This window comes from Podarcis filfolensis (assembly GCF_964270895.1).
Source record: "Podarcis filfolensis genome assembly, chromosome: 11".
Classification (NCBI taxonomy): Eukaryota; Metazoa; Chordata; class Lepidosauria; order Squamata; family Lacertidae; genus Podarcis; species Podarcis filfolensis.
The window spans coordinates 723,720-747,771 of record NC_139613.1 but is presented as its reverse complement, the minus strand read 5'-3'; the positions used below and the strand labels follow the sequence as shown (position 1 = coordinate 747,771).

Genomic DNA, 24,052 nt, shown 5'->3' with positions numbered 1-24,052 from the left:
CATAAGAAGAATTGGCAACAACCATTTAAGACTTCTGAAAAGTTAAAGCAGCAACAGACTCAAAGCAGGTTAAAAATTGCACCGGCCTTCTGAATCTCTCGACAGGCTTGCCTAAGCAGAAATGTCCACAAGGGTTCATTGAGGGCCCCTGCCTGATGTTACTAGGCAGGGGGTTCCTACTGTTGTTCTTGCCCTCGTACGGCTGCTCTGCCCTTTTGGGGAGGCCGGGAGGGTGTTGCTTTGCCCCTCCTGCCTCTCCACGCTGAACACCTGGGCAGGAGGACAGGTGAGCAACAGGCCCCCAGGTGGGCTGCAGCACACAGTCACCTGCTGCGAGGCAAAGTGAGTAGCACAGGTGAGCAGCAGCAAGGCGGCCACTTTCCTCCTCCTCCTCCTCCTCCTCCTCCTCCTCCTCCTCCTCCTCGTGGTGCTGTAACCGTACCTGCCCCCTGAACTGTGTCTGCTTCCTCAGAAATAGGGCTGAGCCACCTGGCTGGAGAGGCAAGAGGCACCTTGGAGTCAAGATCCTTCTTTCTCTCCCTCTGCAGGAACTCCAGAGCAGACTGCTGAAAGGATCTGCCGGGATGCCGCTCTTCGGACTGGGGTCTGGCCAGAAGAAGCGGCTGGAAGGTAAGCGAGCTGGACTCTTGCGGTGGGCACAGTTCCTTGGCTCTTGCCCGGATGCCCTGCAGACTCAGCTGCCGCCTGGCGCTCCATCAACCCGTCTCTCCAGCGGCAGAGCAGAGCCTGCGCCTGCCGGGCGTCTGGTTACAGCTCCCTGCCTGGAGCGCAGAGCCCAGGCCATGTGCCCAGGAGGCTGGGTAGGCAGCCCCTTCCCACAAGGGGTGGGGGGCAGGGGGTTTCCCTCCCGGAGAGATCAGATCTGTGGGTCGCAGAGGTGTACAAGGGACACCCGGCTTGGTCCAGTCGCTTTGGCCTGGGGAAAGAGCCCTTGCAATTCATGGAATCGTGGAATTGTCGCGTTGGAAGGGATCCTGAGGGTCATCTAGTCCAACCCCCTGCAATGGAGGAATCTGTTCTCACAGTGGCCAGCCAGAGGCCCCAATGGGGCACCCTCAAACAGCCCCTCCTGTGGTTTCCAGCAGCTGGGCTGCCTCTCACTATCAGTGCCTGATTAAACCCTATGGAGGCCCCTAGGCAGCTGAGATCTCAGGGACCCCCCTCCCAAATCATCTCTTAATTTTTAAAATTTTCTTTCAAGACCAAATCAATATTGTTTTGATCTATTGCCGTGGGGCACATCAGCCAGGGCCTCCTCTGCCTGCTTGGTAATCTGGCACTGCTCACTAAGCAGGCAGAGCTGAGCCGCCACGGAGCGTGGCCTCGAGTGTGGAAGTGCTGGCTCTGTTGCTCCGTCCTGCCCAGGTGATGGGGCAGCTTCTGCATGAGCCCAGCAGCCTCCTTGCTGCAGAGGTTTCCTCTCCAGGCTGTGGGGTGGAGCAGGAGCACTGCCCTCTCTGAAGCAGCAAGGGGTACGGAGCTCCGACGCCCTTCTCCCTCGTGCGACGCTAATGCCCAGCGAGGGCTTCTGTGTCTCCAACCTTCCACATGTGCAGGGAAACGGGAAGTGGAAGGAGGTTTGTGGCCCAGCCAGAGAGCCGGGCCTCTTTCCCTTTCCCCTCTCACTTCTCCTCTGGCTCTTTGGGCTGGGGGGGTGCCAGGACCACGTCCGAGAGGGGGGCTGGACCTTTGGCAAGCAAAGGAGGAGACCTTCTCCCCAGGGCTGTTCTGTGGCTTTGAGCAAAGTGGCTTCCTGCACGTGGCTTGGCTTGGGGGGCTTTCAGGGCTGCCCCCTCCCCGTCCTGTGATTCAAGATGAACTCCGGCAGTGCATTTTGGTTTGTGTGTGTCGGGAGGGGGGTGGGGAGGCTGAATTTCTCGTTTTGTGCTCAATGAGCAGCTTAAGCAAGAAGGGAGGAAATTGTGCAAGCTGCCAGATCATTGCCTGCTGATTCCTCCTCTGAAAGCCTTTGACTTGTCCACGCAAAGTCCCCCTTCTCTCGCCCTCGCCCTGGCCAAGAGATGTTTGGAAATTGGTCTGCCCCTTTCATGCAGGAGGGAAAGTGGGGCTTGGTTGCTCCTGCAAGGTTTATTTCTCACCCACCCCTCACCCCAAACTTATTTCTTGCAGGAGAGCAGCCCAATAGGAAACCACGAGTTTTGTGTGAAGCCAACAGCCATAAGTTGGGGTGGGGGTGGGGGAGATTCAAGGCTGCCCAGCGATCTTTATTCCAAGGAAAGCTTACCTATATTTCTTTGTGCTGTGGTTTAAAAAAGTTTAAACGCAGGCAGTCGATAGCACACATGAACCAGACCTCAAATGGCTTTCAAAACACCCTCATTATGTAACAGTGACGCCATGGATAGATCTCGTGTCTTGCAAGCCCCCTTTTGGGTCCTTCCTGTCTTCCTCTTCCTCCTCCCTCCAGTCTCTCCTGGCCTCCCTCTCCTTCCAACTGCCACCAACTGACTTTCCCTTTCTTAGAACTTTCCCAGCGCTCTCTTCCTCAGACCCCCCCCCCCACATCCTGCCAGCTCAGGAGAGGGTGCATGGCACCCATCCCCCCACAATCGCCCCCCCCCCCCGCTGGCCGTGGCTGGAGAGAGTGGCCGGGCAGAGCTGCTCTCCTGGGGAAACCTCCAATAAATGCATGTTTACGATTTAGGGGGGCTGCGTATGACAGCGTCTGGGGACCCCGGATCTGGGGGATTCGGAGCTGATTCAGCCGGGGGGAAAGATGAGAAGAGCAAATATCCAGAAGGAAAGCGCAGGATGTCTGAGCTGAAGTAGGTCCCCCTCCTCTCCCCCTTCCGAAACAATTCCCTCTTTTGAAAAGACCAGAACTCCTAATGCTGCAAAGGATGGGGGGGGCGGGTGGAAGCCTGTTCTGTAGCCTCAGGCCAGGCGGGTGGGAAACAGGTTTGGGGTGGACCTGAGCTCAGTGGGAGCTAGAGCTTTGCATGCGGGGGGGGGGGGGTCCTGGGTTCAGCCAGGAGCATCTTCAGGAAGGGCTTGGAAAGACCCAGGCAGAGACCCTGCCAGACAGCGGGTGCAGAAGATGGGCTGGCGGCAGCTTCCTCTGCTCCAACCTTCCCTGAGCTCTGGCTCCGAGGAGATGCTGTGAGTTATGAGAAAGAGGCCTTGTTGTAGCTCCTGAATCAGGAAGCCTCAGGGGGGCCATGTGAGCAGCACAGTATCCGAGGCAGAACCATACCAGTCTCTCTGAGGTCCAGCAGCCCAGCTAGGGAAGGACCTGCCCAAGGCTGGCATGGGGCTGTGCTGGGCCACAGCTGGGGCTCCTTTGGCCTCTGTGACCTGCTGGCCATAGCATGTGATGATGGGTCAAGCGGCAGAAGAGCCGAGCCCTGGCTTGCAGCCGAGGAAAGATGAGAATGTAAGAAGAGTCTGTGGACCCGGCCAGTGACCCCTCTAGCCGAGCATCCTGTTCTAGGTGCCTCTTTGGGAAACCTGCAAGCAGCATTCAAGCAGAAAAGTTCTCCTGCCATTTCCAGCAACTGGAAAAAGCATTGCTGCCTCTGTGGAGGCAGAGCAGAGTCATCCTGGCTAGGAGCCATTTCTAGCCCTTCTTCAGCTGCCTTGCAAAGACCAAGAGCTTCCAGTATAGCAAAGCCCCTTCAGGAGCCCCCTCACCTTTCCCCTTTCTGGCCTTGTTGCCTTGGCGTAGCTGCAAACACATCTATTTATTCCCACATTTGGAGCTGGAAGACGAAAAGGGGTTTGTCTGTTTCCTGGCTGGCCTCTGGCTCAGCCTTCTCCGCCTTGACCGTTTCCTGCTTTTCTTCGCACTTATCCTGGCTTCATGGGAAAAGGTGGACAGAGCAAAGGCTTTCGAAGAGAACAAAGGCCAGCAGAGACATTTACTGGAAAGTCAAAGGATGCCGGCGGAAGATGGAAGACCCCACTTGGCCCTTGCCCAACTTAAGAGGAGGAGTCGGAGTCTGAGCCGCTGTCTGTGCCCTTGAAGCCATGCAAGCAGCAGCCGCCCCTCCTGGAGGCAGAACTGATAACAGAAGAGCCTCTTAGCCGAGGTGGAGCATCACCCCCTTCCTCCTGTCCTCTTTCAGATGTGGATATTTAGGAGGGGACTGAGCCTCTTGTGGGAACAAGGTGCTGTGAAACTCTGCAGCAGGAGTTTGGGTTCTCCTTTGGAGAGATGAACGTGTTGCTCCCCCCCCCCCCGCCCAACAGCTCTTTGTGTGGATCTGAGCAAGAGGAGAGAAAGCAAAGACCAGCCTGGGAAGGTGGGTGCTTGGGAGCTTCCTATGGGGCACCTTCTCTGCTTCTTAGGGGAACTCCCCAACCTCCTTCCCTCCAGATGTTCTGGACTCTTCAGGCTTGGCTCTCCAATGCCTGGGAAGAAGAAGAAGAAGAGTTTGGATCTGGTATCCCGCTTTATCACTACCCTAAGGAGTCTCAAAAGACGCGGGTGGCACTGTGGGTTAAACCACAGAGCCTAGGGCTTGCCAATCAGGTCAGCGGTTCGAATCCCTGCAATGGGGTGAGCTCCTGTTGCTCAGTCCCTGCTCCTGCCCACCTAGCAGTTCAAAAGCACACAGTGCAAGTAGATAAATAGGTACCGCTCCAGCAGGAAGGTAAACGGCGTTTCCGTGTGCTGCTCTGGTTCGCCAGAAGCGGCTTAGTCATGCTGGCCACATGACCCGGAAGCTGTACGCCGGCTCCCTTGGCCAGTAAAGCGAGATGAGCACTGTAACCCCAAAGTTGGTCACGACTGGACCTAATGGTCAGGGGTCCCTTTACCTTTACCTTTACCTTTAAGGAGTCTCAAAGTGGCTAACATTCTCCTTTCCCTTCCTCCCCCACAACAAACCCTCTTTGAGGTAGGTGGGGCTGAGAGACTTCAGGGAAGTGTGACTGGCCCAAGGTCACCCAGCAGCTGCAGGTGGAGGAACGGGGAAGTGAACCCGGTTCACCAGATTACGAGTCCACTGCTCTTAACCACTACACCACACTGACTCTCACAAGGGAGCCTTGGTCAGGCTGGCTGGGACTGATAGAAGCTAAGAGTCCAGAACATCTGGAAGGCACCAGGTTGGCCAAGGCTGACCAGAAGCCTGCAGGTGCTGGAGGTGCTGTTTGCATGGCATTTGGGCTTCCAGGAGGAAGCAAAGCAGCTGTTGGTTTTGCTTTCTGACATAGGAGTGGCAAAGGGCAGAAGAGGAGGAAGAGGAGGAGATGGGCTTCAAAAGAGGTGCAGGTGGCCTGGGGGTTGGGGGATGCAGGGCAGATACTGGGAATCTCACTATTAAGTAAATCACAGAGAAACAGGAAAGTCCCTTGGCCCACCTGCATAAATATTTGCACAGGGCATGAGAGTGACCCTTCTCCACCCCAGAGTGAAGTGGAATATTTTGTCCTGGGAAAGGGAGGCTGTCTCTGGTGGTTCAGACAGAATACATCTGGTTACAGCAGCATTAGCATCAACAAGAAGACCTCCCACCACACTGCCGCTGTCCTCTGAACTTCTGTGTGGAGCATAAGGGACTTGTGGGACTTGTCGGCCGTTGGTCTCCTGGGCCGGTTGCTGGAAGGTCTCCTAAGTCCAGCTTTGATGAGGTTCTCCTGGATCAATCCCATGCTTTGCTCACAGGGAATCTCCTCCATCCCTTCCCCACTTCCAGAACCAAGATGATGGCAAAAGAAGAGCTCCCAGGAAAAGTCTGGAGATCATTTCTGGCACACCACGAGACTTCACCTGCTCCAATCCCAGCAGCTGGTCTAAGAGCTGCGGGGCTTCAGGAGATCACCCTCTCCTTTGCAGTGGGTGGTGTTGATGGGCACAAGTCCTTGGGCTACCTAGCTGGACCTCCCACCTTTACACCAGGAGCACCCCTCCTGCAGGGACTTGTCACTTCAGCCTCGAAGGCGCCCTGGAGCATCCCTGCCACAAAAGTGGCTACTCTGAAGGAAAAGCCCACCTGCCTGCAGCTACCTGTGCTAGTCATCTGTGGTCCATCTCTGGGAAACACAAATAGCAGACCCAGCGAGCCACCTTCTATGGAGTCCTGGCCCTGCTCCATCTGACTCAGGAGTGTCTCTGCTGACTGACAGAAGCTGTCAAAGACCTGGGTCGCAGGAAGGTCCTTTGCCAGCCCTACACCACCAGACCTTTTTGATGGGGATGAATCTGGGACACAATGTGCATGCAAAGTGCAATGGATCCAATCCCCCCCATCACCTCCAGCTCCCAGAACTTTCTCCTGAGCCCAACCATCAAGTCTGGCATCCTCTGCTTCAGGGGCTACAGCTTCCACCAGCCCCAACCAGTATGGCTAGTTGTGAACAGTCAGGTGGCACCTGAAGTGCTCCGCTGGCACAAGGGGGTCCCCAAGACCCCTTTATTGGTCCCTGGGTGGGGGCTGCTCTTGGGACCTAGCGCAGGCAGAAGAGGTTGTCTGCCCTGAAGTCACAGGCTTCTCTGCCTTGAGGTGTGACATCCCTTACCTGAGTCACCTGCGGCAGGTGACTTGCTTGTGGCCTCTGCTGGGCTGCTCTCATGGGGAGGATCCTTCTTGGGTTTGACCTCCCAGTAGGTAGGGAGCTGGGGGGAGCACAGTCCCTCCTCTTTATCACTCTAGGAGACCCATCAACTTCCCAGGTAGTTGGCGGGAGTTAGAACCAGGTAGAGGAAGCAGTGGCGACTTGCGGTAATGTGACCACAATTTTTGCGTGTGAGTGAGCGAATGGATAACGCTTCTGCTGCCCCTCCCTCCCTCCTCTCTGCAGGGGACCTCTAGCTCCTTAGTAAGCGAGAGACACCTGCCAATCAATCCCGCCCACAGTGCCATGGAGTTCTCTTGCCTGGACTGATTTCTTCAAAATGGGGTAGATTCTTCCCGCGGTGCCGCCAGATGCTGCATTCATGAGTGAGAACGGTGTCCGCCGTCAATATCACCGTTTAGATGCCCTCCTTTCCTGGGCCTCGACAGGTGCGAATAAATAACAGCATTTCTTCTTAGCGCTAAAGTAGACTTGAGTCAGGGCCCCATAGCGCCAGCTCACTAACCAGAGGGATCTGGGATTGACGGAGGGTGCTGAGAACTCTAGCTCCGTGAGGAGGTCAACTGCAGTTCCCAGGATTTTGGGGAGAGGGCTAAGTGCTTTAAGTTTGCTCTGCATAGATGGTGTGGCTGTGACGGGTGTCTGCCTGCTTGCTTGACTGACAGGGCACTTCTCCCAAGTCTCCTAAATGGCACAAAGATTGTGGCGCATGAGAGAGTTGCCCCTTTTTCTTTATGCCTTTGCTTGTTTCCATTTCTTCCACTCTGCATTTCTCCACTAAAGTCCATGCAGGGTGGCTTGCAATGAAACATCAGATTGTGAGAAATAATTATAATTATTTATACCCCACCTTTTCTCCTAATAAGGACTCAAGGGGGTTTAGAGGTAAAAATCATAAACACAAAACAGCAAAAGCCAACCATCCCTTGTAGATGACATGGACACTGACCAGTAGGGCCCTGAGACACACAACCCTCTTCCACATAGTGCAACCTCCATGGCTTTGCTTGCTGGGAGAAAGACCCCCCCACATTTTCCTAGGGGCTCCTGGGGAACACTGGGGAAGACATTGTGACCCCCAGCAGCCGAGGCGTTTGCTGGATCGTGCTCAGCAATTCAGTCCTCCCTGCGGATTCCTTGCACAAAAGCCCTTCTGTCTGGGGAAGCCCTGGGCTCCGGTTCCCCTTATCTCTCTTGCTGTTTAATCATTGACCCTCTCGCTGAGGGCAGGCAGCCTGTCTTGGCCCCCCTGCTCTGGAGAAAGGCTCTCTGGATTCCTGCGGATGAATCCAGCCATTATCCCCCAGACCAGAAATGGCTCTGAGGTCTCTGGAGTCCCACCACCTCTTGAGAAGGAGGGCCAAAACTGCGGCTGAGCGGCCAGAGCTTGTCCTTTCGGGTGAGTGAGCTGGGGGGGTGGGGCTACCCCCAGATCCTTGACTTTGAACCCAGGTGTCAGCCGTGACACTGGTGACAGAGCAAGGAAGAGGGCGTCCGAGTGTGCCAGGGTGCCTTATCTCTCGCAGCGGAATAAACAAAGCCTGCATTGCAGCAGGTTGGACTAGACCCAACATTTTACCTCGCGGAGAGCATCCTTGAGCACTCATTCCACAGCGTAAGAACAGGATAGAAATCTTAAACACATTGTTGTGACAGGACTGGTGTCACAACTCTCCCACCGGCACCAGTGCTATTTTAAGAAGCTCTGGAAAATTAAAGGTTTCATCTCCTCCTTTAGAGACTATGAGGCTCCTGTGGGAGCATCTTTTAAGAACATGGCTTTTGAAAAGGGTCTGAAGATCTGTGGCTGAGAGAAGGGGGTTCGTGCCACCTGCACACAACTCACTTGCAGAGTGGAGGCGCAATGGCACAAGTGCTTGCATGCGCCTGCGGTTGTATGTGTATGTGCATTGTGCGCTGCCCCAATCTCTGAATGGTGGGAGATTCCAGGGGTTCCAAGCACTTGGCCAGAGTTTGTGTTTGCGTTTGGGAATGAGGCACAGTGAAGACACACTGGTGTCTTTATAATCAATGGTTTGTTGACACATACATGCCGCCTGAGCCTGCAAAAGAGGGGTTCACAGCACTGACAGCCCAAAAGAGTCTTGCTTCTCCCAGAGATGCAGCCTTGAATTCAAGCAGAAGTCAGCCTCTCTCTCTGCTTGCTGCCTTGATTTTAGGTAACATCACTCAAAATTCAACTCTAAACTCTGGCTTTTGTCCTCCCCCTTACCTGTGAGTTAACAGGTGGGCCCCACCCATCTGCCCTCCCCCACAGAGCCCCTTCCTTGGCTCTCCTTCCCTTACGAGAAGGCTAGCCTGGATATTCCAAGATTCAGGAACCTCAGTTAGATTTTAACACCTGCTTTGTTGTTGAGTCGTTTAGTCGTGTCCGCCTCTTCGTGTTCCTGCCAGGTTTTTAATTGTGTGAGTAGATCGGAGTCTCTTGGAAGTTGGCTGTCCCTGGACTAGATGATCCTGGGGGGTCGTACAACTCTGCAATTCTTTGATTCTATGACCTCTGGTTGGCCACTGCAAGAACAGGATTCTAGACTAGATCCTTTGGCCTGATCCTGCAGGCTCTTCTTGTGTTCTACGTTGAGGGAGGCAGCTTGGAGTGAATCACAACCGCAACCCTGCACTGGAGTTGGGTGGGGAGAAGGTTTCTCTGTGCTAGGCAGGCCCAACTCAGCCCTGGGCAATTTCCTCCTTTCTTGCACCAGGTGGGCTGAGGTTGCAGCCTGTCGCACCACCACTGTTGCTGCTGACTTCATGCCCCATTGAGTTTGTGTGTTTGGCAGCAGCAGCCCCCTCCGCTAGCCCAGATGTCCCACCCACTGTCCAGATGTTGCTCTGTGGCATCTTTCCCAAATCTCACTGCCTGGGGCAGCGGAGAGAAAGGACTCCAGTTTCTGCCGCGAGAATCTTGTTCATTTTCCACATTGTGAAATTGGAGGTTGGATGAGTCATTCCCTCCAGTGTACTTAAAAAAAACAAAAAACCCCATTCTTTCCCCACCTCCCTGCCTTTCCTCCCAAATATGTGGGTTGATGTGCATCTCCTGACCCAGCCATGAGTCTCAGTGGGAAATTCAAATCTGGGTCTTCTTGACCTGACAGTCCTCCTCCTGCCCCATTTCTTAAATGCAAGGGGCTGAGAGGCATCCTTTGCAGACCCATTAACTCTGAACCCCAAAATGTGGGGTCCTCTCCAAACCTGTGCCAAAGTTTTGCCAGGGTTTGGGGGGGTTCAGCATTTTGCAGCGAAACCCCTGCATTTTGCAGCGCCCCACAAACTAGCAATTGATATATCAAACACGGGGTTTGTACTACCCATTAACTACGAACCCCAAACTGCCTGCTCTCAGGCAGCCCATTGGCCATGGGAGATAAATGCCAGGGGGCTGAGCAGACCAGGTCATACCATGGATTCACCCCAAGAAGGGTGAGCGGTGGTTTTTGGCTGCCACCCTGCAAGTCAGAGGAGGGAGAAGGGCGAAGCTCGGTCAGAATCTCCTCCTGGCTTCCCGGCAGCCATTCATATATGTTGTTGTGTTGAGTCGTTTAGTCGTGTCCGCCTCTTCGTGACCCCCTGGACCAGAGCACGCCAGGCACTCCTGTCTTCCACTGCCTTCCACAGTTTGGTCAAACTCATGCTGGTAGCTTCAAGAACACTGTCCCACCATCTCGTCCTCTGTCGTCCCCTTCTCCTTGTGCCCTCCATCTTTCCCAACATCAGGGTCTTTTCCAGGGAGTCTTCTCTTCTCTTGAGGTGGCCAAAGTCTTGGAGCCTCAGCTTCAGGATCTGTCCTTCCAGTGAGCACTCAGGGCTGATTTCCTTCAGAATGGATCGTTTTGATCTTCTTGCAGTCCATGGGACTCTCAAGAGTCTCCTCCAGCACCATAATTCAAAAGCATCAATTCTTTGGCGATCAGCCTTCTTTATGGTTCAGCTCTCACTTCCGTACATCACGACTGGGAAAACCAGAGCTTTTACGGACCTTTGTTGGCAAGGTGATGTCTCTGCTTTTTAAGATGCTGTCTAGGTTTGTCATTGCTTTTCTTCCATGAAGCAGGCATCTTTTAATTTCATGGCTGCTGTCACCATCTGCAGTGATCTTCATATATGAGGTGTAGCCTTGTCTATGGGCCTTGTTGGGAGAGGCAGGCTGGATGGTGGTGGCTGGTGCTTTGAGGCGTCAAGCTCTCCTGGGCCAGGAGATCCACTGCTGTCTCTCAGCAGCTTCGTGGCGCAGGCTTGGCTCTGTGGGCAGAAGAATCCTGGGCAGTGATGAAGGTCTGGAAGCCAAGCCTTAGGAAGAACAGTTGAGGGAGTTTAGCCCGTAGAAGAGAAGTGGTGATAGGAGAGCCCTCTTCAGATATCTCCAGGGATGGAGCAAGCTTCTTTTCTGCTGCTCCAGAGTGTAGGACCTGAACCAAGGGATTCAAATGGCCAGAAAGGAGATTCTGACTCAACATTGGAAGGCGGTGAACTCTCCTTCGCAGGAGGTTTTGTAGCAGAGATGTCCACCTGTCAGGGTTTTCTTCAGCTGTGATTCCTGCATTGCAGGACTAGATGACCCTTGGTGTCTCTTCCAACTCTTCAGTTCTGTGCTGGGTGCCAGAAATCTCCCTGCTCTGCTTTTCTGCCTTCACCCTCCCTGGGGTTCAAGAGCTGCCATGCAGAGGACCCTTCCAAGTTCTCCAACACCTTGTAGGTGGGATTCCCTCACAGGTTGTCACATTCAGATTTCTGCCCTGATTTGGCGCTCTTTGGTTCCTCCTCCTTGAGGAGGATTCCAGACTGGGAGCGGTCAAGAGCAGCTGAAAAGGGGAGGAGGGGGGAGGATCAGAAGACCCCCAGTGGAAGGAGCATACTGCTTCCAGGATCAGAGACAGGATGGGAACAGCAAGAGGCTTAGAACATGGCTGTTGCAGCTAGTCCTGCATTTGAGCTTCCTCTCTGGTTGGCTACTGCAAAAAACAGGTCTCTGAACAGGATGGGCCTCCTTTGGCCTGATCCACGCCCTGAGCTCCCTCCTTGGGAGGGAGTTGAAGGTGTCCTGGTGTGTCCTCCGTCCCTTGCTTTCCTTGCAATTCCTGTCCCATTTTATGACTCCTATCTCATCTTCGCTTTGCCTTTATCTCCTCCACCCTTAACCTTTGTCCCAGGTGACACCCTTGGCTTGCACAGACCTTTGGGTCCCGGCCTTATCAGTTCTGCACAGACCTTAGCCTGGTGTCGGTGGTGCTGGCTCCCGGCAGGTGGCTTGTAAAGCAGGAAGAGGAAGGGCGTTCCTGGATGTGCATCCCACCTCTAGCCGGTCCCCAGCGGCTGCAGGACCCACAGACACCTTGGGGAGGGAGAACATCAGAGGAGCTTGCTGGATCAGCGCAGAGACCCACCTGGTCCAGCCTCCAGTTCTGCCTGTGGGAAACAAGCAACTGGAATTCAGAAGCATTGCCAGCTGGAGGCAGAGTGTCGCTTTTGCAGCTCACGGCCACACTTGTGTTTAAGAACATGGATAAACAGGTTTTTAAACAGAGGTTGGGCGGCCCTCTGTCAGGGATTCTCTAGGAGTCATTCCTGCATTGGACTAGATGACCGCAAGGGTCCCTTCCTGCTCCACAGTTCTATGATTTTCATGTATCTCTAATAAATAATAATAATAATAATAATAATAATAATAATAATAATAATATTTATACCCTGCCCATCTGGCTGGGTTTCCCCAGCCACTCTGGGCAGCTTCCAGCAAAATATTAAAATACAATAATTCATCAAATATTAAAAGCTTCCCTAAACAGGGCTGCCTCCAGATGTCTTTTAAAAGTGATAGTTGTTTATTTATTTGACATCTGATGGGAGGGTGTTCCACAGGGAGGGCGCCACTATCGAGAAGGCCCTCTGCCTGCTTCCCTGTAACTTCTCGCAGGGAAGGAACCGCCAAAAGACCCTCGGGAGATGGACCCCGGTGTCTGGGGTGGAGACGCTCCTTCAGGTATATTGGGCGGAGGCTGTTTAGGGCTTTTAAGGTCAGCACCAACCCTTTGAATTGTGCTCAGAAAGGTACTGGGAGCCAATGTAGGTCTTTCAAGACCGGTGTTACGTGGTCTCGGCGGCCGCTCCCAGTCACCAGTCTAGCTGCCGCATTCTGGATTAGTTGCAGTTTCCGGGTCACCTTCAAAGGTAGCCCCACATAGAGTGCATCTCCAAGCAGTGTCCAAGTCCCATTTTGTGTGTCTTAACTTCTTCTCTCTCCTCCACAGAGCATGAGAGGCACCTTCGCGCCAACGACCGAGCCTTCAACCTCCAGTTTGAATATGCCGTAAGTAACTGGGCGCCAGTAGCTGCGTATTCTAGCCAAGCTTGAGCCAAATGGTCGCAGAGCAAGAACTGCTGCCTGTTTAGAGTTGCCACTTGGAGAGTGTGGGGAGCAGGGATCCTGAGCTCGGGGGGGGGGGTGCTCTGCTGGCGGGGGGGGGGGGAGCAGCACCTTGGAGTTGCCAGGCTGAGTTTTGCACACCGTCAGTTAGAGAGTTGCAGTAGGACCTGAGAGACCAGGGTTCAAATCTCCCCACTTGGCCATGATGCTCCCTGAGTGACCCATCCCAGGGGGCAGCTGATGGGTGCTTGAATGGCATCTGGGTGTGTTTGTTTTGCTGCAGCTCTTCGAGCTGGCCAAGGGGTCTTGTTGTTTAGTCTTTCAGTTGTGTCCGCCTCTTCGTGACCCCCTGGACCAGAGCACGCCAGGCACTCCTGTCTTCCACTGCCTCCCACAGTTGGGTCAAACTCATGCTGGTAGCTTCGAGAACACTGTCCCACCATCTCGTCCTCTGTCGTCCCCTTCTCCTTGTGCCCTCCATCTTTCCCAACATCAGGGTCTTTTCCAGGGAGTCTTCTCTTCTCATGAGGTGGCCAAAGGATTGGAGCCTCAGCTTCAGGATCTGTCTTGGAAACCTGCAAAAGCAGGAACTCAAGCAAAGCACCCACTAAACAGATGTTTGCAGGGAGCGGGAAAGGGGAGCAGCCAGAGCATTGCTGAGCCCCGAACAGCACTGCTGGCGCCATGGCACTGGGCTTCTTTTCCCCATTGCAACCCCCAATGAAGTGCGGGGAGCATTTTCTGGGGGAAAGTGGTGGGGCAGAGGCAAAGTTGCTCAGACTTCTGCTTCTTAGGTGCAGGACAAGCTGAAGTCTGGGTGAGCCCTCCGTGGAAGCAAAGAGCCCCACAGATGGAGAGAGTCTCTGGGGTGTTCTGGGTGTGCACCACAGACAGCCTTTGCAAGACTGGCAATGGCCCAGCCCTGGGCTCGTGCAGAGTGACTTCCAGCTGAGTTCCTGGTGCTGAAGATACTTGGCAAACCAGTCCCCTTCCTCCTCGTGAGGCGTTTTCCTGCCGCAGAGCCTCAGGGCCAGGGAAACCTCAGCTTCCCGTGTGAACCTGTCACCGGACTGTACCTTTTTGTTCCTGCATTAGCTGAGCAGAAGGCTCTGCAGGAGCGAGGAGGAAGGAGGCAAGAGGGAGGAAGCCAAGGAGCCTGACAGCCTGCCGAGGACGCACACAAACACACGCCACCTTTTCCGAATCTCACGTTGTCAGTCGCCCTGAGATCCGCCAAGCCTCCTCTCCCTTCCCAAAATAGCGCTGTGGATTCCCACTCCTTGCTGCGAACCGACACCTGAAGCTGCTCTGTTGAGTGAGAACAGGAGCCCCCAGGCTGGTGAGCAGCCCAGGGGGGCAAAGGCCTGGCAGGAAGAAGGTGCGATCACATTGCAGGCCTGGAAGGAGGAGGAGGAGGAGGGAACAGAACGCAAGACCCTGAGAAGAGCCCTGCTGAATCAGGCCACAGAAGAGCCATCTCGCCCCAGCATCCCATTTTCACTGCTGCCAACCAAATTGCCTGTGAGAAGCCTACAAGCAGGGCATGAGCACAAGAGCTCTCTGCCCACCAGCAGCTGGCGTTCGGGGGAATAATGCCTCTGACACTGAGCGCCTTTCTCTCCGTGAATTTGCCCAGGCCTCTTATGGGCAGCTTAGGGGGCAGCCATCTAATGATGGAGACTCCTCTGTCCAAGGCTGGCCTGTGTCTAGGCATGGTGCTGGCTGTCTCTGGAGCCAGGCACCCTGATCCTGATCATAAGACCCACACCTGAGTCCCTTGAGGGATCAGGAGCTGGGATCCGTTTGGGGTTTGCATCCCAGATGCCATTTGGAGGCGCATCCACGTTCTCAGTGAAATGGGCTCCATCCAGCTTCCTGCCTGCACTTTGGTCCACCTTTGAATGCAAGTGCAGTTGTTTAGATTTATGTCCCACCATTCTGCCCAGTGCACCCAAGGCCACCGTCCACGACGGCTGGCGAAGAAGGCCAACTTTGCTCACAGATCTCCTTAGCTGGGTGGAGGAGGAGGAGGGAAACCTGGTCCCTCTCCGCCCTTGTCTCTCTCTCTCTCTCTCTCTCTCTCTCTCTCTCTCTGTGTGTGTGTGTGTGTGTGTATCCGTGCTTGCCGTTTTGCCTTGTACCAATTGTAGGTGGCACCCTGCTAGGCCCGACCCTGGCATACGATGGGTCAGAACTCTGACCAGAAACAAGGCAGCTTTTAATATTCCAAAAGAAAAGGAGGAAACCAAATACAGAACAATTAGAGCAGTGAGCATGGCAGAGAAGGAAGTTGGAGGGAGAAAAGAAGGGGCCGCTTTGGGGCATGTACAAATGCGAGCTATTTTGGAAGCAAAAGCTGCTTTCTGGAAGGGCGCCCTATCTGCTGAAGACAGGCGTATCTCTGAACAAGTGGCATCTACAGCCTTTTAAAGCAGAGCTTGGCTGGCCCTCGGTCAGGGATCCTTGCGCTGTCTTTCCTGCATTGCAGGGGGTTGGACTAGATGACCTTGGGGGGGTCCCTTCCAACTCCACAATTCTAGGATTCTGTGCTTGTCCTCCCACTAGAGCCAGGTGGTCAAGGTGGTGGACCCTGGGGCAGAGAGAGAGCCCAGGCCCTGCATCTCCCGCTTCCTCCTCTGCTGACCAGCCCTTTCTTCTTTTCGGCAGACAACTTCCCAGAAGCTCCTCTGAGCTCGAGGGGGGCTGGGAGCAGAACAATTGGTGGGGGCTGCCTGTCTGGAGGCGGCCAGGCTGAGGAGGAGAGCAAATGACTTTGAGGAGGAAATGGGCTGGCCGGCAGCCTGGCCTTGGCTGTCAACCAGCCCAGCTGCCCAGGGTGGAGAAAAGAGAACCGGGAGGGCAGAGGAAGCACTTAAAGGCACAGCAGCCGCAGCTCAGACTGGCTGGCCCGGCCTCTGGTGCTGGGGATCTTGGCTTGGCCACTGAGCACGTCCCACGCGGTGCCCCTGGAGAAGGACCAGGCCATAGAATCCTAGAATGGTAGAGGGACCCCGAGGGTCATCCAGTCCAACCCCCTGCAATGCAGGAACATGCAGCTGCCCCAGAGGGGGCTGAACCTGCCGCCTTGGTGTTATCAGCAGCACCAGCCTCTGACCAAGCATCAAGGCTGGCAGGCAGGCAGCTGGGCCAAGGCAGAAGAGCTCAGGATACCAGGAGACTCCGGCAGTGACTCAGGGAAGGAGCTTGTCCCCAGCATCAGCTGAGAGGGAGCCCCAATGGGCAGCCGGGCAGCCGGGCCATAGCCCTCCCGTGCTGATTCTCCCCAGCCACAGGTTTCCAGAGCTAGACTGCCTCTGAACATGGAAGCTCCACTAAAGCTGTCATGACCAGAACCCATGGCCTGATCTATCCCAAGCAGTTCCCAGGCATAGCTCTAGTCCCATGGGCACCTTGGCTGCTCTTAAGAGCCCTGGCTTATGCGTCTGTGGACTTTGGCAGTAGGGGAAGAATCCAGTCACCCATCCCTGGATGGGGGGTTCAAATGATGAGAAAGGAGAGTCTAAACAGAGTTTGGATGAGCGCCTATTGGAGATTCTCTTGCTGCAATTCCTGCATTGCAGGGGGGTTGGACTTGATGACTACTGGTGTCCCTTCCAACTGCAGTTCCGTGATTCTGTGACATGATGAAGGGCCTCCTGCCAAGGCTCACTGCTGCAGCCCTCTTGGCACCCCCAGGATGTGGTCCTGTGCAGCAAGAGAAATGGAGGAAGCTGAGAAGAGGAAGCTATTGCAAGCCCAGGCCAGGTGCGGCTGCTTGTCTTGAGCCCCCAGACAGCTGCGAGCTGGCACATCACAGCTAGCGTGGCAGGGAAGCAGGGCTGCAGCCTCTGCCTGCCAGTTCACCCAGAGGTGAATGAGATGCCTTTCCGTGTCACTCTCACTGCCTCCCAGTCTGGGTCAGCCGGGGCAGAGTCTTTCTGAGAGATGGTTGGAGGAGCTGCGAATGCTTGGCCTGGAGGAGAGAAGACTGATATCAATATCTTTCGATATCTCAAGGGCCGTCACATGGGAGAGGGAGCAAGCTTGTTTTCTGCCGCTCTGGAGGGCAGGACTCGAACCAGTGGCTTCAGGTTACAAGAAAGGAGAGTCTGAATAAACATCAGGAAAAACTTTCTGATGGCAAGAGCTGTTTGACTTCAGGGTGGAAGATGGCGGACTCTCCTTCCTTGGAGGTTTATAAGCAGAGGTTGGAAGGCCATCTGTCAGGGATGCTTCAGCCGAGTCTCCTGCATCGCAGGGGGTTGGACTAGATGACCCCCGGGTGTCCCTTCCAACTGTCTACAATTCTATGGTGCTGTGATTCTCTGGCAGAGCGCTTGCGCAGGGCAGAGGCGGGTCTCCTTGGGAAGGGAATGTTTCTGCTGCAACTTTAGGCAATGGTAGCAATCATATGGGGGAGGATTACGGCAAGCACAGCACGGAAGGTCTTAATGATGAGCATGTGCCAAGTGCTAATCCCCGGCTCATCTTCTCTCTGCCACAGTCAGACAGAGCGCCTGTTAAACACAGCAGGAGGACCCAAAACAGGAGGAGGTGGAGGCAGTGCTGTGCGTTGCAGTCCTTGCAGAGTGGTTGCTTAGCTCCACCGTCTCCTAATGACCGAATCCCCAAAAGCGGCAAGAGCAGGGGATGCTGAGCCAGCGCAGCTGCTCTCTGGGGCATCTCCCCAAATTTAGGGGGCTCTCTGGCAGCCTGAGCAGCCAAGGGAGAAGCCCAGAACTTGATGGCACCAACTAAGCCCCCAGTTCAGCATCGCCCTGCATGTGAAAGAGTTTGCACGAGCCTTTCTGTGTCTAGAGGCACTCTAGAAATGTGTCTCCACATTTTTGCAAGCATTAATCCTGCATCCTGTTTAGGCATCCGGGAGAACATTCAGAAACTTTACAGAACTGGGCGTGTGAGCTGAGCCTTCTTTCAGAGCTGCTGGGTTTGGCTCAGTTCAGCCAATAAGCTTGGGATTGGGGTCCTCTTTTGCCTTGCAGTCCTGGGTGCCACAGGATTTAAGTTTAAAAAGAAGGAAATTGACAAGTTGGAAGGGGTGCGGAGGACGGTGACCAAGATGAGCAAGGAAACCCAACCCTATGAGGAGTGGTTGAGGGAGCTGGGGATATTTAGCCTGGAAAAGAGGAGGCTGAGAGGTGCTATGAGAGACATCTTCAAACATCTCAGGGGCTGTCATATTGGAGATGGAGCAAGCTTGTTGTCCCCTGCTCCAGAGGGGAGGACCCAAACCAATTCAAAGCTCAAGAAAGGAGATTCTGACTTAACATTAGCAAAAACTTCCTGATGGGAAGAGCCATTTGACCTCCCTCGGAAGGTGGTGGACTCTCCTGCACTGCAAGTTTCTGAGCAGAGGTTGGATGGCGGTTTGTCAGAGATCCTTTAGCTGCGATTCCTGCACTGCAGGAGGTGGGATTAGATGGCCTTTGGGGGTCCCTTCTAACTCTACAATTCTATGCTTCTATGCTTCTATATGATGGTGGAGCTCATGTCTCTGACTAGCCATGTCAGGCCCTCTCTCTGCTGCATCCTGGCTGTCCCTGGCTGGTGCTGTGTCCCACTGGCCCATCTTGAGGCTCTGTGAGTGTTCAGTGCACCTTCCCGGATCAGGAGATTATGAGGCACGGAGAGCAGAGATGGGACATGCGACTCTCAGCAGGCCCCTAAATGGAACTGCTAAAGTGCCCCTGGAGGCAGGTTGAGCTTCTGAAAAAGCAGCTCCCTGTAAAGTGATGAGGGGTTCTTTTTCTTTTTCTTTTTCTTTTTTTTTTTTTTGCATTTTCATGCGGCCAAGAAGGAAATGTGGTTGTTGGCGCTTGACTTGGGGTGGATCTGAAAGCAAGGCCCCCATTCTCTCTGCCTCCATCCGGGGAACCCCTGATTCCTCGCACCCTCTTCTGAGCCACCAGGTGTCAGGGACTGTGCTGAGGAGGAATGGTGGGAGCCGTCCCTCTCCCCCTGCTCCTGATCAGGATCCTGAATCTTCCCAGGAGCAGGAGGACAGTATAGATTTGGAACAGTGGTTTGCAGAGGGACGTAGCACAGAAGGCAGAAGCTGGGAAATACCGGGTGGGGAACAACTAGGAGACAAAACACTGGGAGGGAGGGAGAGTTAACAGACTCCCTTTTGCTGGAAAGTGTCATCCGCTCAGCCCAAGGTCAAGGAGAGCAGATAAGGTGGCAGCACAGAAAGCACACTGGTTGCGAGATCAGGTTGCAAGACACGGAAGTGATGTGGGTGATTAGGGGGGAAGTGGGTGGGACCCTTAATGGGGGAAAGTGGTGGGGGGCCCCTTCACTCCTAGAAATTGATTCTTTGTTCTCTCGCTATGATCATTAAAATTTCTAACTGGTAAGAGACTCCTTTCGCTTTGTTCTACTTGTTGTTGTTGTTTAGTCATGTCTGACTCTTCGTGACCCCCTGGACCAGAGCACACCTTGGGACAAGTGGCTGCCTTGGGGGGGGGTCGCTGGCGTGCTGCCCTCCTTGTCTACTGCCAAGGGGAGGGAAGTGGACCGGGTGCCCCTTTCTCTCCTGGCCTCAATCACCGCCTTTTCTTCCTGCAGAGAAACTCCATCCAAACCTCCAAATACAACGTCTTCACCTTCCTGCCTCTCAACCTGTTTGAGCAGTTCCAGCGGGTGGCCAATGCCTACTTCCTCTTCCTCCTCATTCTGCAGGTAGGAGTTCCCCAGCTCCTCCTCCTCCTGTCCCTTCCCTCACTTTTGCTGCAGGGATGCTCCCCTTCCGCATCAGGAGGCAGCCTTCCCCACCTGGCGCCCTCTTCCATCAGCCCTGCCAGCTGCATTTGGATGGCGCGCATTCCAAATCCTGGTTGGCGTTGCGCTGAGCCCCTGGCAGGGAAGCAGGGCAAAGCCGGCTGGTGACCCTTTTAAGGAACACTTTATAGAGCCATTCGACAGCGGAGCAGACTTTTTTGGGCAGAGGCTGGATGGTCGTCTGTCAAGGGAACTTGATCTGTGATTCCTGCATGGCTGGGGGTTGGACTTGATGGCCCTTGGAGCTCCTTTCCAGTTCTGCAATTCTAGGATGCCTCTGTCATGGAATTCTATTCAATATTGATCCAGAGCAGATTCCAGTGTATAGTCAGTGGTGGAGTTGGCTGCATGGGCTCCCAGAGCGGCGGCCCTGCTGTGCACCCGGGGGGCGGGGCGAGCTGTGCAGGGGGTGGGCAGGACGATCTGCCACGCACAACGGCTGCAGCGGGGCGCCGCACATGGGGGCAGTGGCTCAAGCCCCCCACAGTGTGCCTTTTTGTCACCCGCCTCATGGATGACACCCAGGGCTGACTGCCCCCACCGCCCCCCTTCCGATGCCCCTGTGTATAGTAAGCAGAGTAAAAACTTAAACATGTTGCAGGATTCCCAAAAAGTAGACCAGAGGCCATTGTATTTCATCCAGCAGAGCTTTACTGCTACTGAAGGCAAATGAGGATAATGGTCACAAATCCAATACATTCAGGATTGGCCCTGTCCGTAAGAAGTCCAGTTGCAGAAGACTCAACTTAAACTTACAGTAATTTATAATAAGTCTAAACCTTAACACTAAGCATACTATGCACAGAACATCACATCAGAAGGAAGAGAGACGGAAAGAGAAAGTGAAGCCCAGGCTCCTTCTGGCATCTTATTATAGTCAACATGACCTTGACTGAAAGAGATAAGAGAAGAATTTAAACCAGCTGTACTCAGCTTCCCAGAAGGAATAACCCAAACATCATGAACCTTCTGCCTGTTTCTTTTACGCAGAGAAGCTTCCAGAACCCTCTTGAATTTGTTAGAATAGGAAAGATCTCTACACATCAGATAAATACTTTCTGCACTCAGAAATGCAAACTGACAGACTCTGCCTGTTCTCCCCCCCCCCTGCAGCTCATCCCTGAGATTTCCTCCCTCTCCTGGTTCACCACGGTGGTCCCCCTCATCTTGGTGCTGGCCGTGTCGGCAGCAAAGGACGCCATCGACGACGTGGTAAGAATTTTGAGCCTGAAAACGCCTCCCATAAAGAGCTTTTCCTGTGGCCGACCCCCTTCGGAGCAAGCACCCAGCTTCCTCTTTGCACCCGGTGGGCCTCCTGGCCTGGAAGGGTCTGGCCGTTCTGCAGTCAGCGTGATGTGGGACAGTCACAAAAACAAATTAACAGAAAAAGCCTCAAAAACAAAAACACAAAATAAATAGCAAAAACAAAAGCGCCAAACTTACTCCATTCCAGAAGTCTGTTTGACTTCCAAAATGTTTGAAAACCAAGGCCCAGCTTCTGATTGGTGCAGGCGCCCTGGAAACAATAGCCAACAGCCACATAGGATGTCCAGCTTCCGAAAAATGTTTGAAAACTGGAACACTTACTTCTGTGTTTCTGGTGTTTGAGAACCAAGGCGTTTGAGTACCAAGGCACCACTGTAATTCTGTTATTTGCACCCTGCCCATCTGACTGGGTTGCCCCAGCCGCTCTATCATATACAAAACATAATAAAACATAAGGGGGCAAGACTGATGTCTAGGATACGCTGCCAGAGGGAGAGAGGCTAACTTCCAACTCCCTGTTTGAGTTCAGGTTCCATCTTTGCCTTCCATGTTTTTCAGAATCGACATGCAAACGACAAGCAAGTCAACAACCGTCCTGTCAAGGTGCTGATGAACGGCAGGTGAGCAGGGCTCTCTCCCCTTGTGACGGCCTTGTCAGGCTGCCAGCATCATCCACAGTTTCCCCCCCTGCCCCCAGGGAAAGCTGCTCTTTAGCGCTCCATGGGAACAAATGGCTATTCAGGTTTTCTCCATTTGCTCTGATTTAGCACTAACGAACAGGTTTTCTGTTATGTCTTGAGCTTGGATCCCAGAACAATAGGCAAGTAGGATTGTAGAATGCAGTAACTTGATTGGCCCGTAGGAGCTATCCAATCCAGGAGGGGAGTTTGAATCAGCCTATCCCGTGTGACTGATGGTGTCAAAAAAGTATATATGGTCTGGGTGGGGCAGCATCGAATCCTACAGGATGATTGACTGTTTCACTGTGAGTTGAAATAAACACAAGGAGACCGATGGCTCTACACTGAGTTTATTTCCTTTTCCTTGGGAAAGGAGCAGAGCAAGGGGGAAACTGCTCAGACACAATCTTTCTAGGAGAAGTGGAAGTGTGTGTTAGGCAAGGGACTTGGGTTCAAGAGCAACAGAAAGTGTGTTTGGAAGGTAGCCATGCCCTTGCTCCTTCTCCCCCCACCCCCAAATCCCTGAGCTGGGACTCAGACCCAAGAAGCCCCTTGAGAAAGGCGGCCGCTGTTGGACTTCCTTCGCCAACCGTGTTTGCGCAGCTACTGGGGCGATGGAATAAAAACTTGCCCGCAATATCTTTGCTTATCTTTATTTTAAATAATAATCAAACAGCTGCAACTCACCGCTCTACACCAGCCAGTACCATACAAAGCATTTGGTCAACTTAAATACAGTTTTCAAAATAATCAATTACCCTATCACATTGCTGCATTCGGTGCAGCAGGTAAACACCGCCCCCCCCGCTAATTAGTTAAATTGTTAAGATGCCACAGGTGTGTGGAATTATTAAGCGCTCACAGATGTGCTGCCATGCAGGTTATAATTACAAACACCTCTGAGTAGCACCATTGACCACATCAATATTAAGGAAACTCAGCAGCCGCTCCTTTGCATGGCTGGAAGCCAGATGAGCCCAGAATCCCTTCTGGATGGAGCCAGACTTTCCTTGCCTTAGGGATCCTGGGGGCTCTGCTGCGGGGGTCCAGGCAGCCCCTGTGATAGTGGGGGGGGGCTGCTTCATTCTCCTTTCCCAGGCAGAGGAAGCAAAGACAGAGGGGGGTGGGGTTGCAGAGCGTGCAGCCCCCCTTCAGCCCACCAGGGAAGGGGGCAAAGCGGCTGGATTTGCTTGCGGGTGTCTCTGTCAGCCCCACTGCACAGCCAGTCCCACCCCTGGCTGAAGGGCTCCCTGTGGGGTCTCTTTTCTCATTACTCTCGTCTTCACCTTTCGTCTCTCTTTCCAATGGATTTATTCGTAATCGGCTTAGGCGACACATTTTCTCTGATATCCCACCTTCTCTTGAAATTAAAATTGAGGCACCGCGGAGAATTAAGAGCATCAGAGTCCATCAAATGCTAAATAGCCTTTTCAAAATTTGCTAATATAAGAGGCAGAATAAAACAGATGACATTTTTTCCGATGTTTTAGTGCTTTTACTGATAATTTTATTGTTTTATTCTCTTTGTAAACCACTTTGAGGATGTTTTGTTGTTTTTTTACAATCAAGTGGTATGGAAATTTTATGAAATAATCATAATAAAACAACAACTGCTGATTAAGTGTGGTTTTCTTCCAGCCTGAAGGATGATCTGTGGCTGAATGTCGAAGTCGGGGACATAATCAAGTTGGAGAACAACAACTTTGTGACGGTGAGTGCTGTTGCCTGGCCCAGCTGCCCCCCCCCCCACTCCTGGGGCTGCAAATGCGCCTTTGAACTCCTTTGGAGACACAGTTCCAGAGCTGTGTTTGGCTCAAGGACTCTTCTCCTACCAAGTTGGGCACCCCAGACCCCTGCCCTGTGAAACAGGGAAGCAACAGCTCTCCATGATTGCCTCAGGCACAGAGGGGGAGAGAGAGAGAGAGAGAGAGAGAGAGAGAGAGAGAGAGAGAGAGAGAGAGAGGGAGGTGGAATCTACACACTTTTTTAAAAGTTCTAAAAATTCTTTTCTTAAAAGCATTTTAAAGAATACATTGAATTTTCCATAAGCCTCACCATCACCTTCTAGTGTCACATTGTGTATTGCACTTAAAACACACTTAAATTGTTTTATTTGCAAAATCCGGGACCTTTTTCTTGAGGGAAGGAAGGATGAATGGATGGAGGTTGGTGGTGCCTCTCGCCATGCACTCTGCCCCAAGAGCTGGGTCTCCTGTCACTCTTGCCTCTTGCTGTTCTTTCCCTCCAGGCAGACGTGCTGTTGCTGTCCAGCAGTGAGCCCCACAGCCTGACCTACATTGAGACGGCCGAACTGGATGGGTGAGTCTTGCCACTCCCTGGAGCAGCTGCTGATGCAATG

At 53.5% G+C, this 24,052-nt stretch overlaps 1 protein-coding gene across 1 annotated transcript in view; it reads left to right on the top strand.

Moving 5' to 3' along the window:
* The window catches only part of LOC310744348 (phospholipid-transporting ATPase ID-like), a 67,843-nt gene that overhangs the window by 4,984 nt on the left and 38,807 nt on the right, over positions 1-24,052 (top strand). Inside the window, exons 2-8 of the mRNA XM_083575569.1 lie at positions 549-630; positions 12,831-12,889; positions 19,535-19,648; positions 20,861-20,959; positions 21,572-21,633; positions 23,332-23,404; positions 23,942-24,012. Of these exons, the coding sequence (XP_083431695.1) occupies positions 549-630; positions 12,831-12,889; positions 19,535-19,648; positions 20,861-20,959; positions 21,572-21,633; positions 23,332-23,404; positions 23,942-24,012 (560 nt within the window). The remainder of the gene's footprint in view (positions 1-548; positions 631-12,830; positions 12,890-19,534; positions 19,649-20,860; positions 20,960-21,571; positions 21,634-23,331; positions 23,405-23,941; positions 24,013-24,052) is intronic.